This window comes from Crocodylus siamensis, chromosome 1 (genome assembly GCF_052110815.1).
Source record: "Crocodylus siamensis isolate JL-2025a chromosome 1, ASM5211081v1, whole genome shotgun sequence".
Taxonomy (NCBI): Eukaryota; Metazoa; Chordata; order Crocodylia; family Crocodylidae; genus Crocodylus; species Crocodylus siamensis.
Window position 1 is genome coordinate 296852543 of NC_143395.1, and position 21487 is coordinate 296874029.

Here is a 21487-nt window from a genome sequence, read left to right on the forward strand (position 1 = left end):
AAAAAAGCCAGTTGGTGGTGATGTAAATTTTTGCCAATTAATGTCGATTTTTGTTTTATCAGTTCTGGTATGATATGTACTGATATATCGGTGCACCTTTAGTTGTGGTCCTTCTGAGTTGAATCGAAAATGGTTGAGCTACTGGAACAGAGAATGTATTTATCCACATGGGTCAGGATTTTGAATAATGTGGAAAAACTGCGTGTGCTGTGGGCAAGGGAATTTGTGAAGGTGAACAGTAAATGTATTCAAGTGGCATATCGGTCTTAACTTTCTCAGATTTTAATGGTTGTGTTCTACGAGTTGTTTGCTTGCATAGTTAATTCATTAACTGACTTCCTCTTAAAATAACTAGAAATTGAAGGGTCTCTTATTTTCCCTGCGCTGGAGTACTGCAGAAGCCAGGGAGTTCTGATATAGAATTGAATTCCACCTGGCTGTGGCATAGAGGGTTTTGGCTATGGAACACACCTTGAAGGAGCTTTGCACTTCCTATAGGAGTTTCTTGAACAGAAATTTTTGTCTGTGGAGAGGAGTGGTTGTGAGAGAACAGATTTCCAAGCACTGTGCTTTGAATTTCGAACTCATTCTGTACCCATAGCATACTACTGTATACCTACTACCCCATACCATTTCTAAGTATACTGATATAGACCTTTACACTGCTCTGACGCTGAGCAGTATAATGTTGTGGAACTGTTTCTTGGCTAAATTCTAATCCCCTCTTTGTGTCGTTAGCCTGTGCTTTTTTTCTTAATGCTTAATCTTTAGTTGCATGTGTACTTACTCTTTAGATGCTCTTTGGCATTACCTAGGTATAATGGTGATCATTGGTATGGGGTGGTTTTGAAGGCGTAAATGCCAACAGCAAGACTGCATCTCAATTAAGACTTGTGCTGTGCTACTTGTATTATACCTTGCTTGTTTTTCTCAACCTTAAATTGCTAGTGTCATCTATTAATTTTTGTCCTGAAGCACTCTTCCTCTTGTGGGTGGTGTTTTGTTGTTGGGTTGTGTTTTTTTTGGGGGGGGGGTTAGGTTTTTTTGAGCCAAATAATTTTTTCAGTACAGCACAGGAAACTCTTGTGAATCCAATAATAAATAGAAGCCTACTATCACCTGTAGATTTTACTGCATGACTTCCTTCTAAGTATTTAGAAGAATATTTCTATTTTTGTGCTGCCATATAATGTACAGTAACTGCCCCAGTGTACTTCCTAATGTACTACTGCCTTGCACAGAGCTTCCTAGAACTGGAGTAGAGAGAAGCTGATGGCCCCTGGAAGTCCCATGGGTATGTTGCTTTACAAATCTAACGTGAGGCCTGCTGGGACAAAATACAAGTCAATGGCTCCATTAATAAACTTTTACGCTTGAGGGTTTTTGACATGTGTTGATGTAAACTTGTCAGTCTTTACTATGAATGAAAAATTATCTTTGTTAGATGATTTGGTGGGTCCATTGGGACAAGTCATGGTGCCATCTGCAGATTAGAAATTTGTTGGTCTTCTATCACGGATCCTTAAATATAGGCACTATATGGCTATTATGCAACCACAAAAGAAAATCAATTTCCAACTTAAAACTTGGCTGGCCTTGTGCACTGCTTAAATCAACTTTATAATGGTTTAGTTACTTTTTGCCCAAGTTGTAAAAACCAATATGTGGGAAGTCACAGGAAATGAAAACATTCTTTCTGTAGTGTTCAGGATATCTCTTTAAATACTGTCAATCAAACTGAAAAGGTTTGCGACAGATTACTTCCTTAATGTTAAGGTAGGCATTTTCAACATATAGTCAGACAACTCTGTCCATTGTAATTGTACTATCATTGGTTACCTTTTCTGTGGCTTCCTCTCACCACTCCCCCTGCTAGTTTCTTTAGGGAACTTACAAGCTCTCTTATAATTTTTACTGCCCAGATATTTACGCTTGCATTGCTTTTAAAGGGAAGAGATACCGGGATGGTCAAAGTCTTCCCATGTATGTGGCATTTATGTGTAATGATTGCATCGCTGTGAAATTTCATATTTCTGAAAGCTGTTTTAAAACTATAAAAATCACTGCTCGGTGTACTTCTACTTCAGGTGATGCTTGCGAAGGGCCTGAGGATACAGTCTATACTGTGCAGTGCAGCACTGCATTGAGGCATGCCAACCTCCAAACCAGAAGCAGTGTCATTGCATTAGAGGCGCGGTGCACATGTGCTGGTTTTCTCTTGTGTGTCCCTAACGCATTTGTTCTGCTTCTGATTCAGGAGCTGCAACATTCAAGGTAGATACTATGTGTTTGAGTCTTGTGCTTTATGGGCCTATCCTGACTTTCTTTCTAGTTGTCTGTGTGTAATCTTCCAGTGCTGCTGTTTATGGTTAGAACCTCTTGGAGCAAATATTAGTTTTAATTGGTATTTGCATATTCCTGCTACTTGGGTCATTTAGTGAAATGCTTGTTTGCTTACCAAATATAGAGTCTAGGCCACTGCTTCCCAAACTCTTCTTCAGCATGGCCCCTCACTCCCGACCTGCACCCACCCTGGCCCTGCTGGTGCCACTCACCTCCCACTTCCCCCAGGTGCCCCAGAGCCAGGGCACCCTGCCCCCAACCCCCCTGCAGTGTTTAAGCTCTGGCTGCTGCTGCTGGAGTGGAGTGTGGAGCCTAGTTCCTGCTGTCCCCTCCCCTGTGGGTAACACGGCTATAGCATAGCAGAGCCTGTGGAGGGGCGGTGGAGGATGCAGGCTGCTTGCTGCGGGCTTGGGGCTCCCTGCTCTGTTTCCCCCCACCAACTGAGGGCTCCACACCCCAGGAGGTGGGACCTGGTGCAGGACAGAGCACCGCATCACCAAGCTGAGGCTCCACCTGCCCGCCTGGCAGCAGCAGGGGCACAACTACATGCTGCCACACCTCACCTTGGCCATGACAGTGCTGTGCTTCCTCCTGCACTGGGTCCCATCTGCTGGGCTGCAGAGGTGGCTCCTGCCTGGAGCTGGTCCAGCTACATTGCAGCCCCGCACCCCGCTGTGGGCACAGAAATCTTGGAGGGCATGCAACCCTGACTGCTGATGTTGTGACCCCATTTGGGGTCACGACCCATAATTTGGGAACTGTGCCCCAGGCCCTGCACAGGCTGGTATGCAGCAGGCCCTGCTCACCTCTAGGGACACCTCTGGCCACATGTGACCCTGGGGACTTTAAGAATTTTTCTGAACATCTGGTAAATAAGACTTTTATTATCCCTTGTCTGTTTAGTATGTTTTCTCTGATCAAAATAAATACTCTTGCATTGAAGGGGGGAAGGGTGCCTTATACCACTTCAGTTGTTAGGTATTTGACTTCAAAATTCTACAGAACAAAATTTGCTCTTTAAATCCTAACAAGAACTACTTTTTGTTCCAATATGTTTTTGTTTTCTTCTTGTTTGAGATCCTACCCTTCTAGCCCAGGGGTGGGCAAAATGCGGCCTGGGGGCTGGATCTAGCTTGCGGGGCCGCTAAATTTTAGAAAATGAATATTAATCTGCCCTGGGCTGCCTATCATGCGGCCCTCGATAGCTTGCCAAAACTCAGTAAGCTGCCCTCTGCCCCAAATAACTGCCAGCCCCAGTTCTAGCTCCTCAGCTCATTCATGATCTTTTTGGGGAAAACATTTTTATGTCAAAATAAGAAGGAAAATGTCTGTCAGGTCACCTATGTGTGCAGATAAGGAAGGTAACACTCCAGTTCATGGGAGCTCCTTAGAATAGTGAAAATAACTCTTCCCCACCATTCCCTTTATTCTGTAGCTGAAGATATCTCCACAGCCTGTCTGAGGAGCAGGAGACTTTGATCAAGGATAGTGTTTTTTAAATGTCTCATGGTTTTCTAGAGCCAGTGGGTAAGCTTCCTTTAGTCCGATATACTTACATTTTAATAAGGAAAGTTAAGTGTCATTAAACTGATCACTTAGTTATTTTCTTGAAGAGAAACAGAAATATTGTTTAACTTAAAACACCTAAAAGTAATTTTAGGTGTATACATGTCTTGTTTTTATTTTATCGTTTTGGTAGTCTCTTTCTATTTCAAATACTTTTTTATGCTGTTTGGGCTTAAGACCCCCACAGTCAAATGATAAAACTTGCCTGCGGGAAAGACTGGTGGAATCACCTAGACTCGAAATGAAATCAGATGAACAAAACAAAACTTCCCCTTTTCCTAGTTTCCCTTTTTTACTTTCAATGCCCAACAACAGGTAACTAATTGAAGTGATTTTCTTAATACCATTTTTAAAACCATTCAGGCAGTACCTGTGTCACTCAAATGATGAAGTGGTGTTATTGCAGTTGCTTCCTCAAAATGAATTTCATGCACATTCGTTTTAGGAATGAATGTATACCATCCTGCTGCAGTGTGATGCAATTTTCTTGTTCTGTTGCTTTGTGTATGCCTCCTGGTTTAAAAAACTGGAAGGCTTCTTAAAATTTGTTGTCTTCCACTTACTGAGTTGACCAGTTAAAAGAACAGCCCCCCCCGCTTTTTTATTTAAGTGAGAAAGTCTTTAGAGTAAGAGCTCTACATTTGATTTTGTCATAGATAGCTTGTTATTTGAAACAGCTTTAAATCCAGACCTGCTTCAGTAGTTGTGCTGGGTTTTCTTTTTGTCTTTTTCTCTCCTGCTTTTGGTGAGTGGCTGTTTGTAGAAAATGCTTGTCATTTTTATTCACATACATGGATCTTAGTTAACCTTTGTTTTAGTTTTACTAGATGATAGTTTCTTGTTGACTCTGGGATTTAAAACGGACTTCAGGTCAAATGCTCCTGTTACTTTTGGTTCTGTTGCATGATGAATTTAATAGAATTCAGCTGCTGTAATAGAGAAGAATCTGGCTGTTCCTTAATATATAGGCAGCCCTTGGATTTGGGACACAATTGGTTCCTGAAAACTGCATCTTAAGTCAAAATGTTTTAACTCAGAACCAATTTTCTCATAAGAAACAACGTTATAAATGGGGGATTGGTTCCTGAACCAAGGCCTGATACCTTATTTTCACCAAAAATACCCCTGAATTTTGTACCCGATCAATTAAGATGAGTAACATAGCTACATTAATGTATTTATATTGTAAATAGCAATCACATTGATTTGGAAGGACTTCTTTGAGGTGACTTTGCTGGACTTTTTAAAGGGCTCTTGGTTGGATTTTTTGAAGGGTTGTTGGCTGGAGTCTTCTCAGGAGTCTTGCCTGCAGGTTTTTCTGGAGTCTTGTCTGCTTTCTTAAAGAAAGTGTCCAAGGAAGCTTGGACAGATGTTCTCCAGGGAGATGAGTGATGCAACAAACTTGTTCGCTGACATGGCATTGCATCGGATCAAGCATTGTAAGTTGAAACTGGGGTTGTAAAGTTGAAACAGGGTGTCAATTTATAAACGTTGTAAGTGTGAAACGTTGTAAGTCGAGGACTGCCTGTACAACTGATAGATCCCATGGCTCCACTCCCTTACCTTAATTCATATATAGTTTAATTGCCTTTTCTCTTCCTGCTTAACTTACTGTTAACTATCCAAGAGAATAATTTTGTTCATAATGTCCATCCATGTAAACCTAGCTTCAGCCTCTGAGTTTAGGGTATATGGTAACATTGGTAAAAAGGTGTGGTTGTTAAAGATATGAAATACGACTCCACAAACTACTGGTTCTAGTTGTGTATAGCTTTGGAAAAGAACTCAAGAAAAACTTTCTTTCCAGCAATGGTCTAGTTCATATATTTATCTCTTCTTAAAGGGGCAGTGGTGAAATGACTCCACGTATCATGTTGGCACATAAGGCTATCATGGGCTGAGTGGTTAGGCTGAAGGAGGGTGGTGGGCAAGGAAGGGAAGTTTGAACAGCTGAAGGTCAGTGAACAAGGGAAAAATCTACCAAAATGATATTCCTGTAGCAAAAGTATGGTCTCATATTTAAAATGGGGGACCAGGAGTCAGGTGTCTAATGTACTTCCTTGGTGCTTGTTATAGACTTGCCATGTAATGTTGGGCAGGTTGCTTACATTTCTGTGCAATAGGTTCCCGTTTATTAAATGCAGATTTTACCGCTTGCCATACCTACAACGTGAGTTTTGAGATGTAATGCCACAAAAATCCTTGCATTTAATGCAATTTATGTATGCTGAATAGTTGCTGGTACTTACATTTTGGTAGAATTTAAAAAGGGGAACATAGGTAACAGCATTCTTTTAACTTCTGGTTGGAGATCATATTTCACGCTCACTTCAAATTTCAACCATGATTTTGATGATGATAATGTAGGCTGGGAGAACTTTTTTTTTTGCTTTTACCTTTATTGCCTCTGAAGTATCAAGGCTTGAAAACTTCTTGTATTGAGGCTTGAAAACTTTTCTCGCCCTGGCAGGGATTTACCTTATCCAACACTGCAAAATTCTAGTCCTCTAGTTACGAAAACAAAACACACAACCCGCGGAGCAGAGAGAGGGGACACACTTTCTAGCCTTTGCAGAGAGACAGCATTCCAAGCATCAGCGAAGTGTAAAATTGCTCCTTTTGTCTGCAGGCAAATGCCAGGGAAATTTGGGAAAGGCTGACATCCACATTAGTGCACAAAAAATAAAACAGATTACATATAAATGATAAAACATCACTTCTTTGTCATATAACATGTAAATTGTGATTAACTCTGAGCCCATTAATAGCTTTAAATGGAATGTCAAAGTTTGAATTGTTGCAAAAGGTTGCATCAGAAAAGGAATTTGCCCCTAAACAAAACTTGCTTCATGTGGCTTAGAAAATGCACACACAAGTCAAATGATCTGTTTTGAATCTGTTTTCATTGGCTCCAAGTATAGAGAACTGAGTTGATGCTAGTAATCAAGTTTTAAATAACTTGTCCTTTGTCTCTCCTAAAAGGAGAGTTCTATTTTTTTTGTATGTCTAAGCAGTGGAATAGACTGCCTGAAAAAAGCCTGCTTATCCCTAGGAGGGATTTTCCACATTTCTGACTCAATAGCTTGCAACTGCTTGGAATCCTGTAAGTAGGAGACCTTCGAGATTAGTTCATCAACAGCTGGTTGAGGAGAGGTAGGTATTATTTCTTTGCTTACTCAATTCATTAGCTCTACTTGAAATGCTTCCCAGATAAGGACTAATACTGTGGTTCCTTTTCTGAACCTTTCTCGTAGCTTAGTTTGAGTGGGTCCTAGAAAAAGCTTTTTGTTAAGGTAGTGAAATGCTGAAAAAAGGCTATATAGGGAAGTTATGAAAGCTTCCTTACCTCAGGTTTTCAAGGGCAGGTTAGACCAACAATTATCACACTGATATGGAGATCCTGTCCCAATGCAGGAGACTAGACTAGAAGATGTCTTGTGGTCCTTTGCAGCCCCACATTGTTGTGGTTTGACTAAAAACACAAACCCTTCTATAATACAAACCTTTTAATGCTTTGACATCTGTTAGACTAGAACCTACAACTTTGAAATTTTACATTAATGGGAAGGGCTGCAGTTTTGGATAGGGACTTCAGAACATGGTGTTGAAAAGCACCCCAAGGAGACCGCTCCTGCTCCTGCTCCTGCTCCTGCATCAGGACTACTAATTTTAATCCAGTCAAATTTTTCCAAGCCTCCAGCGACTCCAAGCATTCAAGGAAAGGAAGAATCAGTAGGGTTCTCACCAGTGCCTCTGAACCAGTAGTAACACTGGGGAATATTTTGGGGTGTAATTCCCTGTTGTAAGCAGGTCTCATCGGAGTCCTGCTATCTTGGGGTCTATCTCTGTATTTACTAGAAGGAACGTCTAAATTTTTTTTTGTTCATTTTACCTTAATTTCCCAGCAAGTTGTCTGTGTCTGTGTGTGAAATATTAAAGGTGAATGATCTGGTAAAGAACTATTAATTCTTATTTTGGGGGGCTATTGTTTATTTAACAATATTTGTTGGAGCTTAAATTTTTGCACAGATACTTAGTAGACTAACTAACTTCCAGCTGTTATCATGAATGAATTGCAATAAGCAGGCAGATGCAACATTTCAGAGTATGCAATTCTGAAGCAGTTTTGACTTGGTTGCTTGTGGACGTGATGTATTGGAGAGAAAGCTAAGGGCTGGTAGCAAATCCTGCTGCTATTTCCAGATTATCTGATTGCTAGATGTGATGCAAGTAGCACGTTAGACATGAACATGCAGTGTTTTAAGTTGCAAGAAACAAACTGAAAAGCTGTTTCAGACTGAAACTAATGTCATGGTGTGAGGTGTCAAGGAAGTGTAGTCCCCCTTTAAGGTTCTGAGGTAATTGAATATGGAATATTTTATTTTTTTCCTATTGGATACTAGACTTGGAAGCATCGTCCTTAAATTTATCAATAGAAGTGAAGCATGCATAGTTTATATATTCTCAGCGGTATTGAGGTGAGACAGCTAAACTTGTTTAGGTAAAGGAAAAGCATTTAACACTCAAAAATAGAGGAATTATTTTAAGTGATTGAGAGTAAAACTCAAGGTAATAGAATTGAATTGTGAGCAGGGATCCTGGTTTTTCTGGAAAAAAAAAATCCCTAACTTTTGGTCTAAAAAACCCAACTCAAAACCCACATTTTTCCATGATTAAAATGAAACACCATCTCTATCTGTCTCTATATAGAGATGGCGTTTCATTTTAATCTCTCTATATAGAGGTATTGAGAGAGTGTTTCATTTTAATCATGGAAAAATGTGGGTTTTGAGTTGTTGGGGGTTTTTTACACTGAAAACTGGGACATTTTTTTAATTGGAGAAAACCAGGATCCCTGATTATGAGGAAATATTAGGTCTTGTGTGGAGAAGCTTTATGAGAATATAATTATATTACTTCCAGTCTGACAAATTCTAAGTGAAGGGGGAAATGTACAAATTAAGAAAAGGCTATTATTTAATAAGTAAAGACAAGTAACATCTCCAACTTTCCTATTCTTTCTCTGGGGTGCTAGGTTTAACAGTTGCAAACTGTAATAATACTAATGTCTGTTATGATGCATAATGATCCTGCTTATGATGGAATGGCATTGCTTAGTAGTGTTGAGCCCCAATTATATACAGTCAGGAAGACTTCAGTTTGTGGATCCAGATTCCAATAAATGGGACCTGTGCTATTGAATTAGAAGCCTGTATTTTTTTGGTTGTTAAATTGTTGCAAGGTGGCAAATGATACCAGATTTAAGCTTCAGTTCTGATGATCGGGGAAATTGTTTAACATCCGCATCTGACTTTCACCACTCATTTGGTGAGATTGATCTTGGATTTTATCAATTTGTTAGTTTATGTTCAGAAAGCTATACTCGAATTTTGTGTGGCTTCCCATCATTTTGGCTGTCACTAACAGTGCCTTCCTTTTTTTTGTTTCAGTGCCAAAGATGATATTGACATTGATGCTCTTGCTGCTGAAATAGAGGGTGCAGGTGCTGCAAAGGAGCAGGAACCTCATAAATCTAAAGGCAAAAAGAAAAAAGAAAAAAAGAAAGCAGAGTTTGAGTAAATATATATATATGTATTTTTTCTCTTGCATCATGTTGTTCTGTTATAAATAAACAAGTAATGACTTAAATTATGTAATTTTTTTCATATTTTTAGTGAAGATGATATCCGGAAGGAGTTAGAAGAACTGTCAATAGAAACACAAGGAGGCAAAGTTGACAAAGAACCTTCTACGGTAAAGGTGAAAGTGGAGGGGTGGCTGAGTGTTTAAATAGGATTTTTGGGAAGGAAACGGTTTTTGAGTAGTGGGATTTTGCTTATGAATTACTACAGCATGAAAACTATAGCAAAGTGCCTGAAGTGGGACTTACTGGTTAGTATTTAAAGAAAAATGCATTTAGTCACACTTTTTTTGCATTACATGAAAAGAAAGGCTTAGCTTTTATGCATGTGCAGAAATGCCTTATCAAAAATATTGTTGAAGAAATGTCTTTTTATTGTGAGCTGTCTTATTGTAAGCACACTTTTGCAGCATTTTAAACTCTACCTTTGGTAAGAGACCCTAGTTAGGATCTCTAAAGCTTAGGGTTGAAAATATTTCAATCTTCTGAATGAAAAATAAAACCTAGTTTAACTGTTTGCTTACCAGGCCGAGAATGACAATGAAGAAGTCAGCCTCTCAAAACAAGACAAAAAAAAGAGAGGGAAGGGTAAAAAAGCCAGCTTTGACAATGACTTCGACAGTGAAGATATGGAGGATAAAGATACGAAATCTAAAAAGACTCAGAAAACAAAAACAGAAGCACTGTCTTGCAGTGATGATGATGATTTTGAATCTTTGCTTAAGAAGGGCAAAGGAAAAATGCAAAAATCAAGTAAAAAGCAGGACCTTTCAGAAGAAGATGAAGCTAGTGATAAGAAAAGTAAAGAGCATGCGCAGGCAGCATCCACCGGTGAGAGTGGTGACGAATCAGATGAGTTCTCCCGAACTAAAAAGGGACAAAAGAAAAATCAGAAGCCAAAGCCCAGTCCTGCTGCTGAAAGTGGCGATGAGGAAGAAGAGCCTACATTCAGAGTAAAAACAATGGCTCAGAAGAAGGCAGAAAAAAAAGAGCGTGAAAAGAAAAAACGTGAGGAGGAAAAGGCCAAACAGAGAAAACAGAAGGAGAAGGAAGAAACAGAAGGTGGTAAAGAACAGACAAAACAAAAGGAAGTTCCAAAGAAAGGTGAAGAGGTTTCTTCTGACACTATGACAGCTCCTGCCACAGGGGAGGCTCCTACGACAGCAGAAGGTTGGTAACTTTAAAAGAGAAGATTAGAGCAATAGTTTTCAAACTTCCTGAAATCATGAAAGCCTTTCACACCAGCCCAGGGTTCTGCAGAACGCGGTTTGAAAACAACTAGATTAGAGTAGAAATGTGTGGTGTGGTGTTAAACTGACATAATTTCCTCAAAAAACTATCAGTTCAAACTGTTTGCAAGCAAGTCAGTAATAGAGGTTCTTGATAGCTGTATATCTTTCTTTTTTCAATATGTGGCTCACTGTGTTTGCTGTTTCCTGGCTTGTGGTTTGTCTAGGTGTATGGAGAAGAAATGCCAGATGGTAAATTCCCATTGCACTTGTTTATAGTTCTATAGTCCAAAGATCATTTTTTCACTTGATTGTTATTTTTAGTCATCTGTTAATGGACGCTCTAGATTTTGCCATTGTGATTGCGGATGTATTTCTTTTTTTTGTTAGGTGTATAAATAAGCATTTGTCAGAAATGCTACTCATGTTGGGGATTACACAGGTTTATAGATTTTCACTTTTAAAATTGTCTTTCTGGCATTGCTGAGTTATCTGACTTCTTTTTTCCTCATGTAGCAGATGACAATGAGGGGGACAAAAAGAAAAAAGACAAGAAGAAAAAGAAGGTTGAGAAAGAAGAGAAAGAGAAGAAAAAAGGTCCCAGTAAAGCTACAGTGAAAGCAATGCAAGAAGCCTTGGCTAAGATGAAAGAGGAGGAGGAAAGGGCAAAAAGAGAAGAGGAAGAGCGTTTAAGACGACTTGAGGAGCTAGAAGCTAAACGCAAAGAGGAGGTACTGCATGTTTCTGTATCATAAGGTTGGGCTGAGGCAGAGGATCCTGCTGCAGGGGTGTGCCCCTGCACAGTCAGATTGTGGGATTAGGCCTTAATATGCATCCAGCAAAAAATCTGAAGAAGGTAGTGGGAGTCCTCCTTTTGGCTGGTTTAATAAGAGGTAAACAGGTACAGAGATTTTTTTTTTCCCCCCTCTCCTCAGTATATTGGTTCTTTCTTTTTTTTTTCTAGGAACGATTGGAACAAGAAAGGAAAGAAAGGAAGAAACAAAAAGAGAAAGAGAGGAAAGAACGTTTGAAAAAGGAGGGAAAGCTTTTAACAAAAGCCCAGCGTGAGGCTAGAGCCAGAGCAGAGGCTACTCTTAAACTACTCCAAGCTCAGGGTAAGTAGTCTTGCTAAACATCAGAGTGTTTACTACTTGAAGCAAATTCTGCAGATTTTTTTTTTTTTATCCAGAGGCAACATTGGTTCAAGCAGGGGAGGAAACCCAGACATGAAACCACTCTATTTTTGTTGTTGAGGGAGGCAATATTCTCATTCATATTGTATTAAGAAGAGATGTCTAATATCTTCAAATGTGTTTACATTTATTTAATGTAAAAATAAAGTTGCAAAGGAGAACTTAGTGCTAAGTTACACTTCCTGCCTTTATAGTTTCATTGTTTCATAGTTGTTAGGGGCTGGAGGGGACCTTACAGATCATCAAGTCCAGCCCTGCTGTATGTGGGCAGGAAAGGCTACTGGGTTCAGATGATTCCAGCAAGATGATCTTGGTCTACATGTCAGTCATGACCAAAGGTAAACTCATAAGAAAGTGAGCTTTCCATGGGCATCCCAAACCTAAGGCCAGAAAAATAGATGACCTGTGCAGCTTACCTTGGAATTTCAGCATTTTGGGTCCATAGGCAGTAAGAGAGGGAGTGAATTCTAGAGGAAAGGGCTCTTTAAATTTAGAGAGTTAGCTTTGAATCTTTTATTGACCATGACTACATAGAAAAAAGAGAGCCCTAAATCTCCTCAAACTAGATTTGTTGACAGATCAATTGAAAGTGCACTCCAGAATAAAGGATCTTTAGCTACAGGCCCTGATCCAGATACAGGTTGTTGGGACCAAAGGTAAACTTGGGTCAGAAAAAAATAGTCTGTGCTTAAGCACTCAGATTTTAAAGTGGAAGGGGGCCTCCTTTCCCAGAAATTAAGATTCAGTTCAGGTACATACATGCTGATGATTTAAACTAGGCCACTCACTTGGGTCCTTAATGGACATTTAGCCTAACTTTGTGCAGGTTTGGAAAACTTATTCTTGGTGTAACCAGGCCTTTGTTACAGCCACCGTGGTTACTAATCAACTAGGTTAGTTCTGTTTGCAGTCCTTGAGGAGTTGTGCTTTCTGTTTTGCAGGTGTTGAAGTGCCATCCAAAGATTCGGTGCCAAAGAAGAGGCCAATTTATGAAGATAAGAAGAAAAAGAAACAACAGCAGCAACAGGAAAGCAAAGAAGGTGAGGGTGTCTTCTGCAAGTGTCATGTGTGAAAGTTAGGAGAGCATTTCATGAAGTAGGTAGTCAGCTTAGCACTTCCTTTTTATTATTTTTGTTACTTTTATTATTATTCTTGCCCAGTGACTCTTATTATAGCTTTGCTATCTTTGTATCTTGTTCACCTAAGCATCTTGGTGGTTTGTAAAGATACATTACACAGCAAAACAAGGCTTGCTTGCTTATGCATCATGGAGGCTGCTTCAGAGTTTTTGATGTAATTAAAAGAACTGAGTTCTAACTTGATAGAGCAGTGGTCAGCAACCTATGGCCATGGTCCATTTTGGCTCATGAAGAGACTGGATCCAGCCTGTGGCAGCTCATGTTGAAATCTGCAACATGTTTCAGCCACAGCAGCAGCAGAGAAAGCATCTCTGGGGTCCTTGCAACTATTGCGTTCAACTATTGTGTTCAGCAACTATTGCAACTATTCTCTCTCCTGTAGCAGAGGAGCTGTTTGCAGGGTCTTAGCCCTTATTTCTTTCTGCTTATTTCCCTTGCAGCATCTGCTGATAGTCAGGGATGCAGGGCTGCAACCTGTAGTAGGGAGCGTGGTCATAAATAGCACCAGTGGCAGAAAGGTTGCCGACCCCTGTGCTAGAGAGTTGTGAATAGAACTTTTAACTGATTAAATACTGACAATTAGGAAGCTAGGATGCTGTGGTTCAGTTCTCCTGTCCTCCTAGTGTTTAAGACCCAAGAAATTAAGATTTCTAAAGTGAAAAAGGAGATGTTTTTTTGAAAGAAGCACAAAATAGTGGAATGCTCTTATCAGTGACTCTATAAAGATCATTAGGGTGCAGCCTCAGGGGAAGAAGTTAGTATTTACCGGTAGCAAGGAAAAGATCTTCCCTTGAGGCTGCATCTTGCAAGACGTGCGTGTGGTGATTGGGTCCAAAATTGTGGACTTAGTGGGAGAATCTGTTCTTTGGACTTAGCCATCAACTACTCTGCATCCTGCTCTGAGAAGTATTTTCCCAAAATCAGTTGAAGTTGAGAATCTTGTTTTAACAGAAGTAACTGGCAGGAACTTTCATTTTCTGTAAAAATCCAGGAAGGGTGCTGATATTCTGAAAAAACTGGACCCTGTCGTGGCAGCTAGATAGAAATATCTAATGGATTCAACATGGTTGGGTGGTGACACTTCTGCCTTACAGCTCTATTATGCTGCTATTGTTTCACTGTTTTCAAAATAACAGTTATCAACTAAAACTTAAAATTGTTTATTTTATATGGCTGTTAAAAAAAAAAAAAAAAAAATCCTGTAGCTTAGTATTTTAAATCACAATGACAGGTAAGTGAGTCTGTACTTTGTGTGAGAGAGGTAGTGGTTTGATAGTTGGCAGTTGCTTTTTTTAGTTTAAATTATGTTAGTGCCTTTGATAGGGGAAGAAAAAAAATCTGGCAATTTTTGTGCTGCTCTATCTTATGCATTTCTGATGGATAAGAGCAAATGAGGGGCCCTATTTTTATTTTAAGCGATTCTGATTTCATTATTTTTAGAAAGAAGTGGTTTTGGAAAAAATGACTCTTTGTTTTAATTTAATGTGGAATTCTTGTAGTTTCTTCTGATGATGGTTAAATATGATCCTAGCTCAGCATGGTTTTTAAAGAGTTATGACAATGTATTTTCTTTTTTTGGTTTCTTGTCATCTCAGAAACTGTGGAGGTGACTTCTCCACCTGAAGAAGTTGCAGAACCAGACATACCAGTACAAGAAGAGACACCACCTCCTGAAGAACCAGGTTAGTAGTAATATCAATAATAAACCAAAGGAAAATCCCATACTTCATAATCATTTTAAAATATTGCACTAGATGTATCAGAAACTTCTTACCTCCACCATGAATGCTGAGAGTGTGTTTTTGATCCGTTTGTTGAGGAGAATTAGGTGGGCCTCATTCTGGAGCTGGCTGCTGATTACCAGACCAGGAGCCATAGGGCTGATGAGCGTATAGGACTGGAGGAGAGATTGTATCCTGAGTCACCATGTTCATTCCTCATCTCTTGCAGGAGACTGACATGTTATCCTGTTCATAGACTTACTAAGCACTGCCTTAAAGCAACTTGTGTTCTGTCCCAGATACTCCTGGTAGAAAGCTATTCCAGAAACTTTCCACAAGCCACTCTTCTTGGTGGTTGTTAGAATCTGATGCTGTGGTTAATGCCCCTAACCTCACATTAATTCGGTATTGATTTAGAAAGAACTTGTTTTAACAAGTGATGAGAGGTGTCTGTCTGTTTGTAACTCAGCATTATATAATAATATATGGATTAGTTTGGGAAACTAAACTGGTTGGGGTGAGAGTGTCTGGGCTTATTCCTTTGGTGCATGGGTGTTGGAAAGCTTTAAGCTGGGGTTTTTCTAATGGGTATTGGTTTTAAAAAAATGAAGTTTAACTGATCCTTTCTCTGCTGTTTACAATGGTCTGAGGAAACTGCATAATATTCGGAGTCTTGCAAAATGTCACTGTTGTCCTTGTAGATCTATCTAAGGATAGTAGATAATTTCTGTTATGGTTTTAATTAAAACTGCAAAACCTGAACAACTCCTTTTTATGCAAGATATTTACTATTAATTTTATTATTTCTCAGAAAGGAGGTTGTTTTAGTCTATGCATTTGTTTGGACCCAAGACTAGAGTTGACAGAGTTTCAGCTCTGAGGGAGCTCAGACAAGCATTTTTTTTTCTGTCCTAGACCTAGAATATATACCAAATGATTTTAAGCTGGAAAAAAAAGTCAGTTGTCACTTTCTCATGTGTGTATGTATATATATCTGAAAACTATCAGTTGTCTTAACCTGAGATTTCTTTCCTTTTTTATACAGTGTGGACTTTGTATTACTTACTCATGTGTGACATTTTTTCAGTTTTAGAAGAAGAAGAGGAAGTAGAAGACACAGGTTTGGATGACTGGGAAGCCATGGTCAGTGATGAAGACAGAGAAAAAGGTGGGTTTGTTTGTTTTTTAGACTGAATGAAGGTCTGATAATTTTGCATCAGGAACAGCTAAAAGATGCATTTAATGCAAGCTAACTTCTTATGGCTCTATGAGATTCAACTATCTTTAGAAAACTATATTTTTTGAGATACAAAGAGGGTAAAAAATTAAGTCTGGCACGTGGGTATAAGTGTGGGGGTAAAACAATTACAGAAATTGTTGAAAATTGTTTTTTTCATAAAGGGGTGCATGTGCATGCATTTGCCTCCTGTGTTTGGCATTTTGGAGTGGAGAGAGTAAGTCGTTATAAGAAAAACATCTCAACTGTTTACTCCTTAACAGAAGTCTGCTGCTGGCTATCTAGGTTCCACTATTTAGCAACAGGGTTTTTTTTAATTCAAGTTGCCAGCAACTAAAACCATTTTTAAACAAGTTTTCAAGTACACTTTACTCTTCACCGTGCAGGATATTAGTTTCTCACAAGGACAGATGCCTGGAGAACTTTGAACAGAGTTTTTTGTCAGTAGTGAATCTCCTCTGCAGATTTTACATTTTGTGTTCACCATCCCCCTTATCCACAAGTTCTGTATGGGAAAAGGACTCTGCCTCCAGGGGAAGGGACTTGAAACATACTCTTATAGCCTGAGGGCAATGGACATTGATTCACTTGAAAGTGTTTCAAAAGCTGGGGGAGGTACTGCTCTGCGGTATGCAGTAGCAGCTCTTAAACTCTGCTACCTGCACAGAATCTGTAGCAATGCATGCAAGCTAAACTGTCCTGACTTTTACCTTGGAAGAAGCACTGATAAAATTGGAGTGATTTTTTTTTTTTTTGCTATGTTTGTCAGTACCAGCTCATGAACACATAAGGGTTAGTGTAACAGTCCAGAACAGCAGTAGCTCCCCCCTTCACTTTTGAAAGTGATCCAAGTGAAGGTTTGCCCTTAGATGTCAAACACCAGTGTTCCTGGAATGCATTTGCTTCACTTGGCAGGTTTTAAACTCTCAACTTACAAGTTTATTTCAGTTCTTACTGCTGTTGACCTATTCTTTTCATTTGGGTAACCAGAGTTAGTCTGTGCAGCATTCTTAACATTGTAATCCCATCTTAATCATTGTTTATGGTTTGTTTTGGAGGATATGAACTTGGTAAGGTGCTTTTTACTTTAGATTTTTATTTCTTCACTTGCCAGAAAGCAAACCTGTCCACATAGAAGTCAAGGAATCTAATGATTTGCAAGAGGAGGATGAGGAGGAGGAGGAAGAGGAAGATGATGAGGAGGAGGAAGACAGTGAAGAATCTGAAGAGGGAGAAAGCGAGGGAAGTGATGATGAAGATGAAAAGACTTCAGATGAAAGAGAAACAGAGTCTCGAGCTATTGGGAAACAAGCTGCAGAGAAGAAGCGGGGTAAAGAAATAAGCTCTGATTCTGAATGTGATTCTGATGATGATCGATCGAAGGAAGAGAGGGCCTATGACAACGCTAAACGGAGAATTGAGGTACCCAGATACAGTTTTGTCATGAAAACCTCATTGTGTTGTGAAGAATGTGGTGGGTTTTGGTCAGTGGAAAAGCATCTCAAGTACACTTGTCTAAAAAAAGTATACCTCTTGTCACTGCCAATAGTGCACCTTTCATGGTTATCTTCGGTGAGCTTATTTGTGCTCTACAGATGTTACTTACCTAAAGGTTTTTCAGTGTTATGTTAGACAGAAGCTGTTCAGAAAAAAAGACCTAAATCCATAGGGCAAGGCTTGGATGATTTGAGTGCAGTGAGAATAGTTTCCTTCTACACTTTGCTTGAAGACAAATGATGGAAGGTAGGGCTGGAAGGAACATCAGGGGGGTCCCTGCTCAGATGCACTCCCTTGCTGAAGGCAGGATCCATCCCTATCAAACGTTCCAGACAAGTGTTCGTCTAACCTGCTGTTTTAAAACTTCCAAGCATAGAGATTCTTCATCATCGTTAGGTAGTTTGTTCCAATATTTAACCACCCACATAGTTAGAAAGGTCTTCCAAATACCCAAATTTGAATTTTCTTTGTTGCAATCTATAAGCCCCGCTCCTTTTCTTGGCCTCTATGGCCATAGGGAAGAGTCTCATCTTTTTCGTATCTGCTCTTCAGGTATTAGCAGACTAATCGAATCCCCCCTCTTCTTCTCCCTTTTACCCCCTCCAAATCTTCTCTTTTTCCAGACTCAGTAATTCCAGTTTTTCCAGCATTTCTAATAAGTCATGTTTCCTAGATCTGACTTTTTTTTTTATGCATTTCCCTGAGCTCTAATTGACATCTTTCTGGAAGTGTGGTTCCCCCAAACTAGAGGAATAGAAGTGTGTGTTGTATTGCCACTGCCTGCTTCATTTTCCATTGTAAATAGTTTTAAGGATTTCAATGAAGCTTTTTTTAGTCGTTCCTCCCCCTCCCCCCCCAAATCTGGCAGTTACCTATATTTTGTATTTAATTTCTTCTTCCTCCTCCATTTTATTTTAAATATTATAACTTGACCTTGTTGTTGGGATCAGTAGTTCCTCTACCAGTTTAAAGCCTGGAATGTATGCAAATAAGCAGTAAATTGTGGTCTCTGGCTTGAGGTGCTTCTTCACTAAGCAGATGTTTAGTGGGCAGATGTAATAACTTATCTTACTTGTAATTCTTACATAAAATTGTTATTTTTAAAACTGAGGTGGAAATGGTACAAAGCAGAAGTTGGCAAACTGCAGGCCAGATCTGGCCCATGGAGCCATTTGATCTGGCTGATGGAAATGAGACATCTGTGGTATTTGGCAGCAGGGGACTTTAGCAGTGGTTGCTTTCCCTATGCTGTCGTGGGGCAAAGTGACAGTAGCAGTGGCTGCGTCCTAGCACCTGCCTGTCTCTGACCCAGATTGGATAAGTCTGGCCTGCATCCTTTAAAAGGGTACTGACTGCTGTAGACCTATTAAGAAGCCAGCTAATTGAGATGGTGTGAATAGCTAATTGGAGTTGGGTATGCAAAGTGCAACCCTCCGATTTGGATTTTTGTATGCTTACAAAGGATTTATTGTTTTGCAAATCCATTAGTTCTTAGGACTTGAAATATCCTTGAGACAACTTAGCTCAACAATTTATTAAGCCCACTTGGAGAAGGTGTGAATGTTTTGTATCTTACAATTAGAAAAATGTTGCATTAAAAAAATAAATAAAAAGTGGGTTTGTAATAAGGGCTGTATGTTTCTTTCTCAAACTATAGAAAAAGATTGCAGAAACCTTGCCAGCTTGTCCTTATAAAGATGCTGAAAATGTTAACTAACTCTCCCCCTTTTTTTGTAATGTTTTCTGTAGCTTTGAACTTACCATATTTTATTCTTGTACTAGAAACGACGTGCTGAAAACAGCAAAAACGTAAACACTGAAAAGCTAAGAGCACCTGTTATCTGTGTACTTGGACATGTAGACACAGGAAAGACCAAAATTTTAGATAAGGTAAGATGAAGAACATGATGATCCTTGCACATCTTTATTTTCAGATATTTGGTAATGGTTGATTTGTGAGTGTATATGGATGAAACAATTATATCGCTTTAAAAGGGTTGAAGTAGACTTGCAACGTTAGCTGAGTCTGTAGTAACCATTTTGTCTGCTCTAGCCTGCAGTAAATGGAAGCTAAACTGCAATAATTTACTGCTTGTTTCATTCTGGGTAAATTTATTGTGAGTTAGCTTTACTTTCTGCAGGGTAGGAGTGGATGAACAGACAACAGTGACACATGATCAGGTGACATGCCATCTAGAAGAGGTAAGTCACTACAACCCCTTTTAAAAGTGATATAATTATTTCGTCTGTCCACAGGCTGTGAAAAATACAACCTGTCTGCTGCTGCTTATAGTCTTATAATGTTTAAACTTTTGCCATGCAGAATGAGTTAGTTGAAGTAATTTATATTTTTTAAAAGATGGCTTAAGCAACCTTCTGTATGTACATTTTATATTTTTTGTTCTTCATGTACATTCAACACTTCTGTTTTTGTTTTCTATAGCTTCGTCATACTCATGTACAGGACAGTGAAGCAGGTGGTATCACTCAGCAGATAGGGGCAACTAATGTTCCCCTTGAAGCCATTAATGAGCAAACAAAGATGGTGAAAAATGTAAGTAATAGCACTTCAAAGATTGTAAATTGCTTTTTAACCTGTAGGATCCCAGTTTGGTTACTTATTAGACAAAAGCAGAAAAGTGTCTTCAGTTACCTGGGTTGAATTTAAGTGGATTTTTGTTTTTAAATAAAACCCCCCCAAAGATTCTCATATTTCTGAATTGGATAAACAACGTTACACCATGATTTTCTTCTAGTGTCTCTTCAGAAAATCCTGTAACTGCCACCTGCCCCATTCTAGAAAGTACATTTTGTAAATGCAAACATCAGTTTGTTTTCATTTGTCAATTTTGTGCATTGACATTTGGTTAGAAATTGGGACTGCTTTAAACCTGAAGTAGCCTCTAAGTGTATTTAATAAAATAATTAAAGAACTATAAAATGACCCTATAGCTTTTGCCTAAATTATTTTCCTAATGGGATATAAGTGGTTAGTGCTTATAAATCCATAACAACAGAAAACCATTACTTGTAGTTTGAAAGCTGGTGTAGGATATAGTATCTAAAACTGGTTTTGGAGGTGTTGACAGTGAAAGTTACTTTCTAGTTCTCTCTGGGCACGTCCACAAGAGATGTTTATTGTGGAGTAGACTAATTAGCTGCACAGTAAACGTTGTATGTCTACATGTGCGGCCTTATTAAGTCACAGTAAATTAACTCCGCAGCAGGATAGTGCTTATAAATACAAGTACTACCCTCCTGTGCAGTTATTTACTGTGCAGCAGTGCATGTGTAGATGCTGACCTAGGTACAAATTGTGCCCGGTATTCCCAGCCTGCAGGGGGCCACACTCTGGCCTGTTGCTGAACCGTGTGGAGCTGCAGAAGCCTCATGGCCCTGCCAGCTCCTCCAACACAGCCACCCACTGCCTGGGTGTGACTTCCCTGGGTCCCTACCTACTTGGGAGTTGCCCTCTGGACCTTGGGCCATGCTGCCATTGCCAGCCAGAGCCTGGGCCTGGCATCCAGGCAGCTGTGGCCGGAGCCTGGAGCTTCTTCTGGCTGCTACAGGGAGGCAGAGCAGGACAGGAGCAGCCCTGGCCTAAATTGCTACTCCCCTTTTCATTTTGCTGCTCTCCCAGGCTCATGTATAGATGCTATTCCTGGGAGTAGCATACTAAAGAGCAAATTGCTCTGCAGTTTATTCATGTGCATTAATTGCACGTGTATACATGCGGTTTATTAATTAAGAATTCTGGTGTCATTTAACTGCTCAACCACCCTATTTGTTTTTTTTCTGATATAAAAAGCACTTCTCCAGTACATGTAGTCAGTATGGAGAGCAGCTGTGAGCTGTTACTGAAATCTCAAACAGCAAATTAAAACAGTTCTAATAATTTAGTATAATTAGTATAATACATGT

The 21487-nt window shown here is 39.5% G+C and overlaps 1 protein-coding gene across 3 annotated transcripts in view; it reads left to right on the forward strand.

The window, feature by feature from the left end:
- The window catches only part of EIF5B (eukaryotic translation initiation factor 5B), a 39906-nt gene that overhangs the window by 5420 nt on the left and 12999 nt on the right, over positions 1 to 21487 (forward strand). The window contains exons 2-12 of one of the 3 annotated variants that reach the window (XM_090020410.1): positions 9360 to 9485; positions 9585 to 9669; positions 10078 to 10720; positions 11296 to 11510; positions 11744 to 11894; positions 12914 to 13012; positions 14707 to 14793; positions 15920 to 16000; positions 17184 to 17491; positions 19349 to 19456; positions 20010 to 20120. In XM_090020410.1, coding sequence (XP_089876536.1) covers positions 9360 to 9485; positions 9585 to 9669; positions 10078 to 10720; positions 11296 to 11510; positions 11744 to 11894; positions 12914 to 13012; positions 14707 to 14793; positions 15920 to 16000; positions 17184 to 17491; positions 19349 to 19456; positions 20010 to 20120 — 2014 coding nt within the window. The remainder of the gene's footprint in view (positions 1 to 9359; positions 9486 to 9584; positions 9670 to 10077; positions 10721 to 11295; positions 11511 to 11743; positions 11895 to 12913; positions 13013 to 14706; positions 14794 to 15919; positions 16001 to 17183; positions 17492 to 19348; positions 19457 to 20009; positions 20121 to 21487) is intronic. The other 2 variants (XM_090020418.1, XM_090020422.1) reach the window with 2 other exon arrangements.